Raw genomic sequence first — 18325 nt, forward strand, 5'->3', positions numbered from 1 at the left:
TGAAAAATTAAAAATTCTGTTTTCGTGTTGATCTCGTTGCTCTTCCTCTTTTCACTTTCTTCCATCAGAATTAGATAATAGGAAGAAAATACATTAATTTTTCTTCATTATTAAAAAAAAACGTTTTGAAATTTTCAAGATTGAATAATCGATTTTTAAACTTTATTTCTAATTTTCCTTCTCTACATTTTTCGTATTTCCTGGTTCTGTGAACGGAATACGATCACAGAAGTTAAAAATGTTAATCTCCCTTCATTTTTTAAGAAGAAAAAAACAATTTGAAAAATTTCGAAGACAGAAAAATAGATTTTTTCATTCTATTGATACTGATTAATGATAATCGATCTCGTTTTGCAATTTTCTTCTTCGGTTCCATTGAAATGAGATCAAAAGGATGTAAAATGTTCATATTGGTTAACATTTTCAGATCATTAGTAATAATTAATTTAAAAAAAAGAAAGAAATGAAAAATTTTAGGTACGATTATCGAAAATTGTTTGTCGATCTGTATTCTCACGTGATTTATGGTAAATTTCTCTTCATTCAGTGTTGTAACTTGTGAATTGAGAAATAAAAATATATATAATAACAATAAGAATGAATAAAATTAAATTAGTCTAATTGTGAAGACAGAAATGGAAAGAAAATAAAATAAAATAACAGAGCATAAATTAATCCAGTGACGGGCGCGAAGCGCCCGTTCGTTAGTTACTTATGATTCCTTTACAGAATTTGGTCAATGAAATACGCACTCAATACTTCTATGATAAAATTCTTCCAACGGTTTATTAATGTGAAATCAAGTAGAATTAAATCAATCTAAAATTTTACAAATTGAATTAAACTCAAATTTTCACGACGCCTTATATCATCTTCATGAAATTGATTATTATTTATGTCCATAATTTGTTACGTATAATAATCACCATTACATATTTTCTCGTATAAACATTCTCGTAATTTACGACTGATTGACTGGTAAATTGGTGGATCGATGAGTCGCTCGAAATGACAACTTCAATGTAATCAGCTATATTGACAATCTCAATATAGGTGACACTAATGAACATCTTATCTTAAATATACATGACAATACCATTGGGAACATTATTATCTACCTTTTCTTTTTTGCCCCTCCTCCAAAAAAATATGCAAAAGAAAAGATGTTTCACTCCTGATACAAATGAACTACTGGACATTCCTATGTACCCACCTTAGATTTTTTTTCTGAATTATTAGTCTTCTGGGTTTCGTCGGAAGCTGGAGAAACCACAGAATCATTTTTCTGAACTTCATCAGTCGAATGCGAAGGTGACAGTTTGACCGTTGTTTCTGAAAGTGGGACATTTTTTTCCAGACAAGATGGATTCTCACAGTCAGATTTATTACGACTTTGTGAATCTTCAGTAATTGTGATGTCTTTTGTGGTCATCTCTATCACAGTTTGTGAATTTGAAGTTATTTCAGTAATTGCATTTGTTGATTGATTATCATCATGAGAATGTTCCGTCAAATTGCTTTTCTCTTTTGTCTCCTCAGGTTCACTATCACTAACCTTAATTTCAGATAATTTATCTTTAATTTCTTGGTCATTATTACTTTCAGCTGAGAGAGAATTGATTACAACAGTTTCAGTCTTCAAATTTTTATCTGATTCTTCTTGAGATTCTTGGATTTTTTGCTCATTTTCAGTCTCGAAGATGACTTCTGCTAAAGAACCTTGTAATTGGACCAAGTTATCCTTCAACTCTTGACAGTCTTTTGATAGTTCCTCCACCTGTTGAATGTCCATTTTATTTATTTTGGTAGGATCGTCGGATGGATTTGCGTGGGCGTGGGCACGTAACTGGGCCAGGAGTTCAGTTCGCTCGCGTTGAAAGGCTTTGCACAGCTCCTGAAGTAATGAGAGCTTGTGAGTGAGTTTTGACATCTCTGCATCACGAGTCTGCTTGTCAGCTGCCATGTCCAGTAGTGCTGCGTGACTTTTTTCCCACCGTTGTTTCCATAGGCTTGTTTCCTTTTCCAATTTTAAGATTTTCTTGGACATCTGAAAAAATGGAGAGCATTTTTCATTGAATGTATAGGCTATCTGCATGAAAAAATTCAATAGAAAACCTAGCGAATTCGCTAGAAAATTCTATGGGGTTTCTATAGAATTTCTGTTGGAATTCTACCGAAAAATTCTACCTGCTTTTATGGTCTGATTCTATTGCATATTTGATAGGAAAAAGTCAATATATTTTGAATTTCTGTTCAAACTTTTCTCTTGAGATTTTGTCTATTAGTATTATTGGGCCCAAATTTTCTAAGTTTTTTCCACTCGGAGTCTGTAATACAAAACAATACAAAATCCAGCGGAAAAAACTTAGAAAATTGATGCCCAAGCATTCTTATAGAAAAAATCTGAAGAGAAAAATTCCAACAGAAATTCGAAATCTGAGTTTTCCTTATCGAATAGCCAATAGAATCAGCGCAAAAAACAAATAGAATTTTTCAATAAACTAGGCAAGACGCGCGCTTCGCGCCCGCTACTTAGGCTGTGTGGTTCTGATACTGAATTCGATACTAAAGAACTGATGCAAATATTTGTATCTGTTCTCCAATCTCGAATTCTTGAGTCAAATTCTTGATTGCGTCGACTGATCGAACTCACTTGACAACGGCACCAATAAGAAACTACATCAAAATTGCAATGATCCCAGCGAATGGAACCAATGTAATGTCTATACACAGAAAAAAATTCTTGATTCAAATCGAATATTAAACCCCCAATCGAACCGATTAAGATTTAATTAAATCAAAAATCATACCAAGTATATTTCATTAATTTGGACTGAGTATATCCAAACAAGTCATAGTGATTTTTTTTCAATAGAAATATCAATTTTCGCCTAAAACTTTCATAAGTCTGCGAAAAATGGCTGAAATAAAGTGGTTAATTTCTCAATTTGGAGCTTATTCTATGAGCTTCATGTCGGATATAGAATTTCTACGAGTTATTCTACGAGAAAGACACCAGCTCGGGACAAAACACTGAAATAATAACTTTCCAATTTGCAACTAACAAAATTTGACACATACACCATATAGCATACAACCCGCATCGTCACAATTGGAAGAACGAAAAATGCCCTCTAAGGATGACCTATTGATTTCTCCGCTGATTCGACTCAAAGCGCTAGAAAAATCCATCGCAATTTGAATTTTCGAATAACCCATGAAGGAATAAATGTTTGCCAAAAGATCTCATGAGTCTGCGAAAAAATAGCTTCACAACTGATATGCGATTTCTACTGATAATCAAATCAGAAAATAATAATTCAGGACAAAACGATGAGAAAATGTGAAATTTTCAATTTGTGACATGCCAAATTCGAAACATAATTACCTATAACAATGGATCAAGTGGACGGAATGAAGAAAAATCATACGTAATTTTGAAGATCTCATTGTGATCTTCAAATTGGTGTGAAATAAATCTACATTGGCCAAGTATAAAGGTCCAAAAATGAATGAAAAGACCGAATTTTGGGGTGTGACATGAGCTTCGAAACAGCAACAATCTCTAATAACTTCATGAAAATTCAATCAAATCGTATTCTATACATCACAATTTGAAGAACCAATTATACCGTTCAAGATGATACGTTGACTTCCCCGCTGATTCAACTCAAAGAGATAGAAAAATCCAGCCAAAATTAAATTTTCAAGTTAGAAGCGAAAAAACAATTTTCTTGCAATAAAAGAAAAACAAGCAGCTCACCGCACCTATGCTGCAGAGGGCATATGACTGTATTTTATGTGTTATTTGTATTTCTAATTTTTTATTTCTACCAATTCTATTGGTAGTAAGCTTTCGAATGGACCCATAGCAATTCTGTTTCAATTTACAAGAGAAACTATTTTCTCACATCATATTCCTATCCCAATTTTCCCTCAAGTTATTATGGGAACAACAAATTTAGGGATAACCGAAAATGTAAAATTGCCAATATCTCTAGAATCTTATATATAAAAGAGAAGCGATTTTCGAGGCGACTGACGTATCAAGCTACAGCCCAAACTACAAGAGCTACGAGCATGAACTTTTGCCTACAGCTACCCTTAGTGACGATATATCGCCGATAAAAAAGCAGAAAAACAAGTTGATATCTCGATTTTTGCGAGGGGTAGAGTGCGTACAAGTTTTTTTTTTTATGAAAAACGGAAAAATCGAAATATCTCGAAAACTTTGTATGAACGGGTACACATATTTTGATTGAGTCGGATAGAGAACATCAAGACGAACATTTTGAAAAAAAAATATCGAAATTGGTCTAATAGTTTTTGAGATTTTCGCGAAAAACGATAAAAATACAAATTGCTCTCTCTAAAAAACAAATGGACCGATCGGGCTGAAATTTGGCACAGAGGTACTCCAATTCAATACCAAATATCTGACAAAATTTCAAATTTTTTGGAACTGTTTTAGCCCTCTATTCGTTTAATTTACGAAAAAATGACCACGAGATGACCGTGAGCACACACACATGGTGTCCAAACTTCGTATTTTTACGTTTCAGACCATTCTACATCGTTTCCAAGCAAAATTAGAAAATGTGAAAATACAATGATTTCAAAGCTTCCATTTGGAAGGAAAAATGAAGAAAAATAACAATTTTCTGTCTATAAGTTCCATAGTGAGAATGAGAAATGACCAGAATCCAATAATTCCCTTATCAATTTGAGTATAAAATATATATGGTTTATCAAAAAGCGAGAACGGAATTAGCATGAAAACCCGAAAAAAGACCAGCGTCACGATTACGGATTGTCCTATTGGGGGTCAGAAATATTATGCAAGATTTTGAAGAAAAATAAATACCCTTCAAAATGGTATATGATGGGTTTCATTCGTTTCAGAAAATCCAATCCAAATTGACTTTACGATAAAATCGTGGAAATTTATTTAATGAATCGGATCTTTTATAAATGAATGGAAATTGCAGATAAATGAATGAATCAGGTACCAATGCTGAAGTAATTCAATGTATTTGCAGCTTAGTATGAAATATCTCCATAGATTCGGACAGAAACCGAGAAAGTTTTGTCATTGAGAGGAAGAAATTGGCACTTTTCAAAACGTGACATGCTAAAATCGTTACATCATCGTTTATAACAATTCATCTGGTGAATCGAATGGATAATATAAAGTATCAATATGAAGATCTCGATGAGTTCTCGGACGTTCCCCAGTTCAATTAATTGAATTAATTTAACGATGCCATCTAGAAATTTATCTATTGGATTGAATGTCTTGGAAAATCCCTGACAAAAAAAACTGAAAGCGTGATTTTTTATCCAAAATTACCTGTATTCTTAAAAAATAAAACAGTAATTTTTCTGTCACGTGACATGTTTATAGTAAAAATTTCAAAATTAAAAATGAAATATCGATTTCTCATTATTTCTTTCACAGATGTTAGCCAATAAGATGATTGATGATTGATTGAGAGGAGTACTCAAGGCCAATTATTTTCTTCGAACTTTCTTACATGGAAAAAACGTGCCATATTTTATCAAAAAATCGGATAAAGACTACTGGAAATCTGATGGACTGCATGAAAAGTACTCAACATTTAAACATTCTTTAGACATTGTCCCCTAAAATCATTAGTTTAAACATTTTTCACAAAATAAGAGACATAAAAAATTTTAATTTGGTAAAATTCATCGAAATGAATTCTTTGCTTAATTGTGGTCAATTTTTATTGCGCATTACAAACGACCAATCCACTTTCAACGAAAATTTCCTCACAAATGAACGCATTCATTTAGGTGAAACTAATAGCTATTCAGGGAAACTCAATTCAATTTCTACATAATTTCTTACGTTCGCTAATCCATTGAATTTAATAGAAAAGGATTTATATCAACGATTGACTATGTCAATAATTTTAAATTCATTATAGTGAATTACCTTTTCCATCTCTTCATTGAAACCACTGAAAACTTCATTGCTCTTCGTGAGTGCATTTTGAAAGTCATCATACTTCTCGGTATACATGCTTATCTGACTTCTCAGCCCCACTTCAGTGGCCTGCAGCTCCTGTATTCTTACTTGATACTCGGTTAATTTCTGCAATGAGAGCATGTTGGAATAATATTAATATTAATGATTATGTGGATTATGAGGACAAAAACAAGGTATAAATTAGTTTGAATTTTCACCTTCAGAAAACAGTAACCTGTCTACGTTCTATCTATGTTCCATCTTTAAAATAATTCCTGCATAATGTGAAATTACATATTATCTATCTCAACGTGGATGAAGTGATTAAGCATTCGGATAGTGTAAAATTTCACTTTAGACGCGGCGAATGAACTGCAGGAAATGAATTTGTCACTTTTTTCTAGATGAGCAACTCCATCAATTCTGTTTATGAAAAAAAGCCGTAAAATTTTAAAACCTTTTTTCTACAGTTTATCGGAAAGTAAAAACGAACGCAATCGGAACTCTCCACCTCACTAATTGGCGGAGATATTGAAGATTAAATTTTTTTTTCTTCTAAAAACTTTTTCGTTTCAATTCTAATTACGAGCCACTAAGAACCAAAACAATTTGAACTCATAGATTGTGTCGATAATATTCTCAGTTGAAAAAAATATCTATAGCTTTTTGTGTATTTATGTATTTTGGCATGGAAAACTCAAAAAGAAAGTTTCAAACGGTTATTTGGGGTCATTCCCCGCCCTTTTTTCTTTTTTTGTTTTTTTCATTGTAAAGTTAAGAAAATTTCCTAACCAACATTTATTCTTAATTTTGGTGCTCTGAAGAATTCGGAGGTGAAATGGAGAGAAAAACCAAATTTAGTCCTCTCAAAGAATTAGTTCTCCTAAAATATCTCGAAATCTAAAGGAGATAGGGAAATTTAGGGATGAATCTTTCTTATAGAGCAGAATGATATCTATAAAAAGGCTTGTATGACATTTTTTCCATGTATTGTAGATTCAGAAACATTCATTGAAAAATCATTTCCCGATTCAGTTGCCAATTAATTTTTTTACCATATTTCAGAACTGAAGAAAATGTCGCTTTCTTGAAAATAAAAAACACAAAAAAAAGGATGGAGAACGATCGCAAATGACCTTTTGAAACTTTCTGTTAGGATTTTCTATGCCGAAATACATATATACATAAAAAAAAACTTTTTTTTTCGCAAAGAGAAGATGTCGATGAAATCTGAGGGTTCAAGTTATTTATGTTATTCTTAGTAGCTCGTCATTAGAATGGAAAAAGTTTTTAAAAGAAAACAAAAATTAAAGCTTCAATATCTCCGCCAATAATTGAGTTAGAGAGCTCCGATTCCGCTCATTCTTCTTCTCTTCGGGTATACTTTCCGATAAAAAATGTAAAAAAACTTCTGAAATTTTGTGGTAATTTTTCATATACTGAATTGGAGGATTCGTTACTTCTATTCTTCAAATAATTGATTTGACATACTAAACGAGAGACTTTATGTAGTTAAGAAAATTTCGGTTATTTTTCCTTAAAACCACTCAATATCGCATACAAGGAGAAAAGATCAACGAAATATTACAAGAGAAATTTCATAAAAATTACTAAACAATGTACCGTAAAAATTGTCTGAGTTTTCAAAAAATGCACTAAAATTTATTTGTTTTTCTCGTATTTTTCATAAAAAACTCACAAATTTTATTGTTTGTTTTGCGAAAAATTGAATTTTAAGAGGGAGAACTTATTCTTTGTCTCACATGTTTGTTTTGATTTCAAACAAAAATTTCTGGAATACAATGTTGCTCTCCCATTACCTAAATTGTACATTAATGTTTCGTATGATTTTTTTCTTCGTGAAATTGCAGAAAGGGGGGCGATATGCACAATTTGAATTTTGTTTTGAAACATTCATAATTTATTGAACTGTTGTTGAAACGGGATAAATATTTTTCCTTGTACAGTGTCATTCTTCTTCGTCGTGCTGAGCTCAAACTGAGCTCAACTGATGAATTTACTTCTGATTTCTGATTGCTATGAACATTGAAAAAAAGTAAAATGTGTCCATTTTGCCCCACCATCCTTTAATTCATTTTATTCCTTCATAATCTACTTGACCTTCAATGATGAAAAATGGAGAAAAAGTACCAGTAACAACTGCTGTTTCTCTTTCAGCAATGTCTCTTTCTCAGCAGTCATTTCCATTTTAACTTTGGCCATTTTCGCTTCGGCCAACTGTAACTCAAGCTGCGCCTGTTGTCTGACCTTTTCCAACTGTTGTTCACTCAACTCAATTCTCTCTCTAACAAATTTAATTTTTTCTCTCATCTCCAGATTTTCCTCCCTCATTTTCGTATTTTTCTCAGTATTTTGATTAGTGAGTGTACTCATCTCAGCAAATGCACTCTGAAAAGTTGCAGAAATCTCCTTTCGTTTCTCCTCCTCCAGTCGCAACTTCAAATCAATTTCCTCCTTTTGAGCTTTATTTAGTTTCTGTAACTCACGACATAAATTTTCTAATCTTGATCGTGCCAGAACGGCTTTAGAACGCTGTTGTTGGCATTGTTCATTCTCCTGTTGCATTTTAGCAATTCTACCTTCTGCCATTTTGTAAGCCATCATTAGTTTACGATTAGCATGTAGCATCTCGGCGTATTTGTTACAAACTGTTGATAATTTTTGCTCTGACGTGTCCGAAGATTTGAGAATTTCTGCCACTTCATTTCCGTAGAGGAACGTAGAGTCTCGCTTTTTCTGTTTCGAGTGCTTTTTGCCGTGGGTTGAAGCAGTTGCCTACAAACAAATCGATAGATTGTATTAAGTAGAGAATTGGTTAAGGTTTTTCGCATGAAAAGTCAAAATAATGAAAAAAAATTGGAACATTCATGGCAGAAATGTCTGAGTATGCTGCATCATCGAGAATTCCTGCACATTTTTTTCAGATCTCAGTCTCAAGAAAGAAAAATGAAATTTGGATGTTTTGTAATCCCTCCAGCTATGACCTCCAAGATTACTCCACTCTCAATTAGGGAAATTAGCATGGCACCTGAAAAAATAATGAACTATTGAGGAAAAACTCGTGGGTGATGAATCAAATCTTTCTAGAGAACACGTATAAGTGTCAGATTTTTTTCAGATTTCATAAGAAAGTTATTTGGACAAATGATTCGGAAAATTATGAGTTTCAGGGCAATTACGCCCTCGCGCGCTGGCGCGTGATTCGAATGTCAGTGAGTATCATGAGAAAGGTATGGGTTGAGCCATGGAACTGAGAGAGAGAAAATACTCGACAGGTTTACCAACTCGAGACGCATTTTAATATTATTTCAATAATTAGAAAAACATCAAATAAAAATTATTTGACACCCGTAGGTGATGAGAAAAAATCAATCAATCTGATAAATAAAATCAATATTAAAAAAATGTTCAAATGTACACTTGAATAGTTACTTGAAAACTGAACAATTGCATGTTCAATGATTGAATCAGGGCTCGAGAACAAGATTAAGATTTCCCTTCAGTTTCACCCTCCGGTAATCTATACACGAAACACCTTAAGGATAATCGGGTGAGCTGGGAGGGTTGGAAAAAAAGCAGCCGTTTTTTTCTTTTTTTTAACGTATTCTTTAAATAATGGAAAAGGCGTGCACAAAGTTTGAGACTGCTGAGGAGCATAGTTAATTTATTATGAATTTTTGAAAAGGTGGTCATTTAACCCGTGATCTTATGGAAATCACCAAAAAAACTGCAAAACCCAAGGAAAAAATGCAGTCAAAGTCATGAAACTTTAGACACATTTAGAACATGTGATCAATAATTTTTTCAGTGAAAAAGATTGTCGCCTAGGAGCATTGTTTATTAATAATAGCGAAAAAAGCACTGCAAAATGTAATTTCCGCACACGTAGCCCAAACGAGCAGCAGTCCCAAGTACCGATCGGGTGGGGGTAGCGCGATAAATTTAAACGTCTCTTGAGAGAGAGCGATGAAGCGTTGTGATTGGAGCTCCCTCGAGCCGGTGGTACCAGCTCCTATTTTTTTATTTATTAAAAAAAAAAAAATCTGAAAACCGTTCAATGCGTGGAACAGATACATATAAATTTGATTAACTCCAAGAATAATTTTTAACCGGAGATACTCCCTAATATTGCCTGAATTTTAAATCCGAATGGAAAAAATTTTTTCGTTCAGCGATTGGTTTTCGGCAGGAAAACAATAGAAACCCCTCCGCCGCACCTCCTATATTTCCTCCTCGCCCGATTATCTTTAAGAAGACAACTCCAAATATGTGAGGGTAGCTGTATGCTTAAATAGGTTCGCGACAGGCATTCACATTCGAATTGAGTGGAGCCATGATTACAAGTGATTTCTTTTATTTCAGCTAGTGATTACATACCAAATTTTTATAATCATTCAAATAATAAAACATAAATTATTCGTGCAACTCTTCAGTCCTTCACTTGAACCTTATGTTTCCTGTACGTCAGTCTAGAGTACAGCTTGACTTTCCAATTGACAGTCCCGTTTGACACCTTGAAACTTGACAATAATTAAAACAGTTGTGAGAATGCGGAATAACGTCACTTTTTAAAATCCGTCAGGTCAGAAAAAATGACCGTCATGAGAGGTCAATTTTTCTCGTGTCATAATTTAGGTCCTACTTTCCCTTGCTATACTGAACCAAACTGAAGTGACTAAATGTAAACTGATAGTTGCGAAATTTCGTCACATTTGGTAATGATTCGTATATTACATTATTCATTTCGATTTGAATAGATTGATTGTATGTATTTGAGAAGCCACTCAACGCCTTGTCATTATGAAACTATGAAGCTATCTCCGAATCCCAAGTTATATTACTACTAGTTAGGTGTTTAGATAGTAGCAAAAGGAATATTTTGATGTTAAAATGTTTAATTCAGTTGCATAGTTTTTGAGATATCGACGAAAAAAGATTTACGAGGAATTGCTCCATCTCAAAAACAGCTTGACCAATTGAGCGAAATTAGGCTCAGATGTGCTCCCAAGCAGTGCCAATTATTCCACGAAATTTTGGATTTTTAGCTGGAACTTTGATCCGTATTTCGCGAAGATTTATAAAAAATCAGCACATACATATAAGGATATACACACTAGGGTGGCCGTTAGGGCACCCATTTCGGAATTTTTGATATGCCACTCCCTCAAAAGACGTGAAATAAATTTTTAAAAATCCTCTAAAAATTTCAGCTATCTCAATTCTAAAACGCTCCCCAAGATCCTTGTTTTTTTTCCATAAGAATAACACGAGATTTTCATGGAAAATTCGAATCTATGTCCCCCTCCCTCTCTTATGTCACTAAAAATTTTATAATCATGGAAAATTACTGAGTAAAATGAACTACTTTTATGGAAAATTTTTCGTTTTTTGTTCACATCATACATTGAGAAAAAAAAGTTTTTTGACAAGTACGTCTTTACTTACATCAAAAAACTCGTGGTTTAAACATTTTCAAGAGCAAAATATCTTGCACGGCGAAAAAAAAACTTCGGTCAAGAAATTTTGTACTTGTTCTAAAGACGAGGACAATTTTTTTTATGACAAGAAAGCGATTTCTCAAACCAAGTAAAAATGAATTAATTCATTTACTAAGTTTTTAGCTTCAATTGGAAAATATTTTAATGCAAATACCACTTGAATTGACTTGGGAACTCGTTTTCTTGATATGAACCAATTGCCCTCATCTTTCGGACAAGTACAAAATTTCTTGGCGTAAAATTTTTTTGTTAGTGTGAGATATTGTGCGCTTGGTATTTTTCGAGCCATGAATTTCTTCATACAAGTAAAGACATAAGTATAAAAAACTCATGTTTTCTCAGTGTCCAATAGTGCAATTATTCTTATGGGAAAAAAGTGCTATTCATATAGGAAAAACAAAGCTCTTGAGATAAAGAGCTGATAAAGAGCTGAAATTTTAAGAAGATTGTTTCAAAAATTTATTTCGAGTCTTGAGGGGGTGGCACGTTAAAAATTCTGGAACGGGTGCCTTAACGGCCACCCTAATACACACAAATTTTCTAAAAACATTATATCTTCACGTTTCATTACATTCTATGTCATTTTCAAGTGAAATTAGAACATTGTCAAAATAGACGATTACAAAGCTTCCATTCGGAAGCAAAAGGATATGTTAGCGTAAATGTTCGTCATTATTATCTTGATTTCGTAGATAATAGTCACGAGTTATGGAAGTGCTTGGATCGGAAGCATCGGAGGTAGTCTAAATGAAACTCATGTAGTTTGTGAAGACAAAATGAACTTTAACTCCTCACGGACGGGACCCTTCTGATACCAAACGTAGTGTGTGCTGAATATTACTCGAATTTGATTATTTCTAATGAATGGAGAATTATGAAACCGGTATCTACTTGAAGCTGCAGTATTCCGGTTTCCAATTTTGTCTTTCTGATCAAGTTATCCTTCATAGATTTGGAAATAATCAATTTTGGAAACGAGCGTTCACATTCACATGGGTCGATACCATGCATCGACCCCGTACGTGAGGGGTTAATGATTCGTAACTGATTCGACGTTACAGTAAAAGAAAACTGATAAATGAAAATAATCGAACTGAATGTTGTATGGTAGCACTCAAATAACAGTTTAACCCTTCAGAACTCGCGCTATAAGCGCCGCGCCGCCTTTTTCAAATTTTCGCTTGCCTCTTGCAAAATTGAGCTTTCAAAAAATTGAAAAAATTAGAATGCCTAGCTTGAATCATTTAGAATGGATTAGCAAGGTTCTTCTCCGCTGAAAATCCATCAAGGCTACGAAAAATAATAAATTGTTGAGGCTCACACGCAAAAGCGGCGCCGTAGCGCCCAGCGCGAGTAACGAAGGATGTAAAATTTTCAATTCCGCTGTTGCTGTTTCCCGCTCGCCGCACGCTCGGCGCGTACCTATGAACGTGACAACGCTGCGTTACTGAAAGCACGGGCGGCGCAGCTACGCGAGTAACGAAGGTCGGTAGCTGAGCGCGAGTTCTGAAGGGTTAATAGTAATAATATTGGAAACTCAAACGTAGAATCAAACGACCGAAAGTTAATGTTCTGTCCACGCCGGTGATCCATCATAACTCTCGCCTCGACAGTTGATGAAAGTAGTAAAAAAAAAAGTTGTTTTTGTACCTAAAAAAGTAGGAAAAACTTTTGACCCGACCTACTTTGGTCTGTATGTCAAAATATAACGTCTTTTTTTCTTAGTTTTCAGGCTTTCGCGGCCATGATTATTAGTATTATTATTGACTTCCGGATGGATGCCGCGTTTGGCTTCAGCATTGCGTCGACGTTTCGCAAATATTGCAGTCTACATCTTCAGTTTTTTTTCCTATTTTTGGCTTTTAAATGCTCCTATCACCCTATTTTTTATCCGAATCATTTTCATTGTGAGAAGGTCAGTCTAGTTATTTTGTATATTTTGGAACATTTTAAGAACGAAGTATTAAAGTCAGCGTCTCAGAAACCAACTGTGTGGTTCAGGTATGTGGATGACACCTTTGTCATCTGGTCACATGGAAAGACTGCTCTAACTCAGTTCCTGGAGTTCTTGAATACTCAGCACGCAAGTATCAAGTTCACCATGGAAACTGAGCAGGACAGATGTCTTCCGTTTCTAGATGTGCTGGTTCGACGTAACCAAGTATATCGCAAACCAACTCACACAGATAGGTATCTGAATGCCACTTCCCATCACCACGCCTCCCAAAAGAACTCTGTCATTAGCTCCCTAATGCATAGAGCACTCACAATCTCCCAACCCTCCAACCCTCGACAGTGAAGTTGACCATCTTGAGAGAGCTCTGACCAAGAATGGATATAACATCCATCAAATTCGAAAGGCAAGCATAAGCTACAGAGCAAGCTCTCTGCTCCCCGAGAGGAGACTGAGGAAAACCAGGAAAGACCTAAAGTGGCCCTTCTCCCCTATCTGAGAGGCATAACAGAACGCGTAAGTAAAGTACTGGGAAAACAAAACATCCAAACGATCTTCCAACCCCCAAAGAAGATCGGACAGATGGTGCCGAGTGCAAAGGATCCAAGACCACCCCTGAGAACACCAGGAGTGTACGAGATCCCTTGCACATGCGGGAAAGTATACATTGGAGAAACCGGGTGGAAGATCAGTACACGGATCAAGGAACACCAACGGTGTTCCAAATACGGTCACTCAAAACAGTCTGCCCTGGCTGAACACTGGATGAACACTGGACATACTATCCAGTACAACCAAGCCAGAATGTTGGCCAAATCTCAAGGGTATTTCGAAATGAAATACCGAGAGGGTTTGGAAATCCATAAAAATCCTAACAACCTCAACAGCGACAGAGAATATCAAGTGAACCCCATTTGAAAAACCGTCCTCCCGGTTTTTTAATTGACCAGTTGATCAATTAAAAACATACGATTGGCTGACCCACTCCGCTTCTCCTTCCCCCGCCATCACAGGGGAAGACATATAAGGACAACCCCCAGACATCGGAGCTCAGAATCGGAGCTCATAGCCCTGAAGATGCAGATTGCAATGTTTGCAAAATGTCGGCGCAATGCTGAAACCAAACGCGGCATCCATCCGGAAGCCAAAAATGTCATTAATAATTGCCGCGAAAGCCTCAAAACTAAAATCTAGTTATTTATTGAGTTTGATTCAATTTTCTGCATTATCATTTCCTGCCTTAGTAAACTGATTTCTATCCTTTAGGGATTAAGTTGAGGGTTTGTCAGGATTCAGGAAAATTTATTAATCACAGAGATCTAGGCCCTTTCCAGTTGTTCAAAACAAAAAAAACCGTAGTGAAATTCACTCCTTATAAGGTATGACCTTTGCGGAGTTTGACCCTTGTGAGGTAAGATTCTTGCAAAGTTCCTCACAAGACATGAACTTCACAAAGTGTGACTCACGTGAGATATGACCCTTGTGAAGTACAACTCTTGTAATTTATGACGTTAGTCGCATAAAAGTTGCGAACGGCGTTGGGCGCGCCCTAAGCGCCGCGCCAGCATAAATCGACATAATGATAAATTGGAAAGATCTATGAAAAATCAGAAAAAAATCAAGAGTGATCTAGATCGTATACTTGAAGAAGTCCGCGGAGATATTTTTTATTCGCGTTGCCCTTAATTATATATTGAAGCTCAAAGTTGGCATGTTTTTCTAAAAATTCGCCTTATACACGGTGCACGGCTCGGAGGTTCGGATTAAAAATTTGATAATCTAACTACTTATGATATTTGAAGCGGATATGTTGATTAATAGGGCTCCCAGACACTTCAAAATGAGATGTCAAATTTTTTCAAATTTTTCTGAAGCTTTACTGCAGTGCAATTTAAAAAATCGGAAAAAGTGCGCTCATAGTGCGATCAACGGAGTCTTAACCCTTGTAACGTATGATCCTCGCGAGACATGATCTTTGAAAGCTCAGCAGGAGGGCGAGGTTCAAAATAGATGAAAATCGTTTTACGTAATATATGGCTGTCCATCCCCTTAAGATGAAAATTGCAAGTCCTATAAGACGTCCAATGTAACATTTTTGAGCGTTATTTGCGACGATTGTCGGACTGAAAATTGACAGATGCTGAAAGATAAATGAAACGTCCTTTGGGACATCCGTTGCACCTCTTTTAGAAGTTATCTATGATATTTCTAGAACGAAAAATGGACAGACACTTGGGAAAAAAGGACTCCATTTAGGGCATCCGTTGGACCTTATTTGGACGTTATCTATGCCGTTTCTGGGACGAAAAACGACCAGGATATTGGGAAAAATAGAATTCCATTTGGGATGTTCATTGGATCACTTTTGGACGATACAAAAGTGATGGCAATAAAGAAAAACAGGGAGTCGTCCATCGGACAATTTTCCAACGTTATTGCAACGTCGATTTGACCCATTTTTGAGTCCATTTCACCCATCTAATGGGAGGTGATGTCCGGACGTCCATGGGACGGCATCCAAACTCACATGACGTCGTCTCATTCTGGACGCTATAATTTGGAAGTGGACGGTAAAATGTCCATTGGACGGAATAGGGAACTTGTATGAAGCTCAATTCTTTCTAATTCCCCTATTCACACATTCTTCGTAACATATGAATAGCTAAACGGCGAAAATTATGGAGGAATATTGCCTAGATGTCTTATGGTAATTATTTGAAAATCAGTCGTTTTCGAGGCCAATTTTGCAGTCATGACGTCACGAAGACGGTCAGGTAACGCTTCATTGGTCAAAAAAGAAGAGGGTGGGGAGTGGGTCTCCATTGGCCGAGGCGTACCTCAAGGTTGGGTTAGGTCGGCTCGAGCCCTTCTGTGATTGGACCAGCACTCAACTGTCTGTGTGACATCATTAGTGATTTCAAAGCGTTTGAAATCTTCAACTTTTAACAATTAATTATTAATTAATGAACGATATTTCAAATGTTTGTGAAGGAAAAATGAATTATTCGGGTCCCAAGCTTGAGATTAGAAAATTGAAAAAAATTCATGCAAGTTCTCCATTTTGGATGTAATATCGGTGCGGTCGACCCATATAATGATATATGGTTCTGGTGACATTGTTGTGATAGATAGTAACAATGGGTCTTCCTTTTTATTCTTTGCTGTATCTTGTTTACACCAAAAAGAATTGAATATATAATTAAATATGGAAAATTTCACAAAAAATTATCGTTTTCTTTATGAAACTCCATACTTTATCGGAGAACCAATATTCAACTTATAGTGGTAGACATTCAGTGTTCACCAAAGTTTGGCATTACCCAGGATTCACGCCGTGGACGTAACTAGTTTGAACTTTAAAAAAAACCTATTTTTGATGCAAAAAATTTAATATTGATTATTCAAGTGTTAAGTTTGTCATGTGTTAAATAAATAGTCCTGTCACCGAAATTAATGAGTTCAGAATGAAACATAAAACAATATTTGATCATTACAGATTATTGCTATATTTACGCCCACTGATGTTCGGACTTCTTTAGACGATGAATTCAATTAATTTACTATTTTCGTACGATAAGCATTCAAACATATTTTATACTCTTCTGTTTTTTAATTCTATTTTGTTTTTGCCCTTTGACCTCCCCCCCTCCCCCCCTCCCTTCCGGATGACCACCTGGAAGTTACAACAAAATTCCCTGACTTTTCCCGGTCGAATTGAAGAAATTCCCTGATCATAGAAAACGTTTTCTTGTATAGAACATTGTTAAATTTATACACTCTAAGGTGAAAACCGTAGTAAGACGCTTGAGTAGGAACGCCGGCATTCCGTTTTAAACGCCATACACTGAGAGAAAAACAAACACATTGTCAAACAAGTCTTGTTGGGACCAACAAAATCGCTAATTGAAAATAGCCAAAAAAGAATTTGTTTGGTTTGAATTTGAAAGTCTCAAACATGAATAATTGCTCTGCTTTTGACAACAACGACATATTTGTCTCAAGGGACAGATAATTCACACGAGATGGTGCCTTTTCAGGATGAAAATATCTCATATAGAGGAACACTCATCAAGAAATATTTTGTCCTTAAGTTACAAGCTTGCCATCATATCATTATTATTGTTTCATTTAAAGGTTCATTTTTTGTCTGTGATTATTAGATAGCCGAAACGAGAATCTACTGTCACTTGTTTCGCATAAAACGAACATTTTCGGGAGCAAAATACGTATGGCAGTATCGAATAATGAAGGAGTAGTGCTGGAAATGACATTTCTTGCGTGTACAGAGAATGCAATTTTGTTTGAAGTACTAAATCTATTTTTGGGACAAAAATTTTTCATCACTGTGTACTGCCTGCATGATTGGTACAAAAAAATCCTTTTTTGATCATTTTCAAAAAACTATTTTCTTGGTACGAATAAGACTTGTTTGAGAACTCTGTCGTTTTTCTCTCAGTGTAGAGGGATATTGAAATTCACCATAGAAGGTTAAAACAGTTGATAAACGAGGATCACCCGACGTTAATAATCAATGGGGGACAGATGGATCCATGTACATTAACTCCTTTACCGAATGTGACGTATTAAGATCGATCAATACGTCGATTTATTTAATAATTATAATTATTATGCTCAAAGTGGTGGACGATGGGAACGGGAAACGAGGTTTCTCATTCCCTTCATCCAAAGATTGCTCAGCAGTCCCACGGTGTCCCATGGACACCAGCGTAAGCAGTTCCACGGTTTCTACAGGTCCAGTTCAGGGTGCTGAACTGTTTGACTGTGTAGGTTTCTATACAAACGAATGCACGAAACCGTATTAGTGAAGAAAACCGTGGGATTGCTTAGGTAAGCATTTTG

At 35.4% G+C, this 18325-nt stretch overlaps 1 protein-coding gene across 4 annotated transcripts in view; it reads right to left on the reverse strand.

Annotated features, from left to right (window-relative positions):
• Window positions 1–764: 764 nt before the first annotated feature.
• Window positions 765–18325, reverse strand: part of LOC107044025 (gamma-taxilin) — a 26675-nt gene continuing 9114 nt past the window's right edge. For all 4 annotated transcript variants that reach the window (XM_015265761.2, XM_015265759.2, XM_015265762.2 and 1 more), the window contains exons 4-6: window positions 8144–8788; window positions 5960–6118; window positions 765–2047 (exon numbers count right to left, since the gene is read on the reverse strand). In XM_015265761.2, the coding sequence (XP_015121247.1) occupies window positions 1202–2047; window positions 5960–6118; window positions 8144–8788 (1650 nt within the window). In that variant the 3' untranslated portion in view covers window positions 765–1201. The remainder of the gene's footprint in view (window positions 2048–5959; window positions 6119–8143; window positions 8789–18325) is intronic.

The sequence above is a fragment of the Diachasma alloeum genome, unplaced genomic scaffold (genome assembly GCF_001412515.2).
Source record: "Diachasma alloeum isolate Michigan unplaced genomic scaffold, Dall2.0 Dall_scaffold_00661, whole genome shotgun sequence".
Classification (NCBI taxonomy): domain Eukaryota; kingdom Metazoa; phylum Arthropoda; class Insecta; order Hymenoptera; family Braconidae; genus Diachasma; species Diachasma alloeum.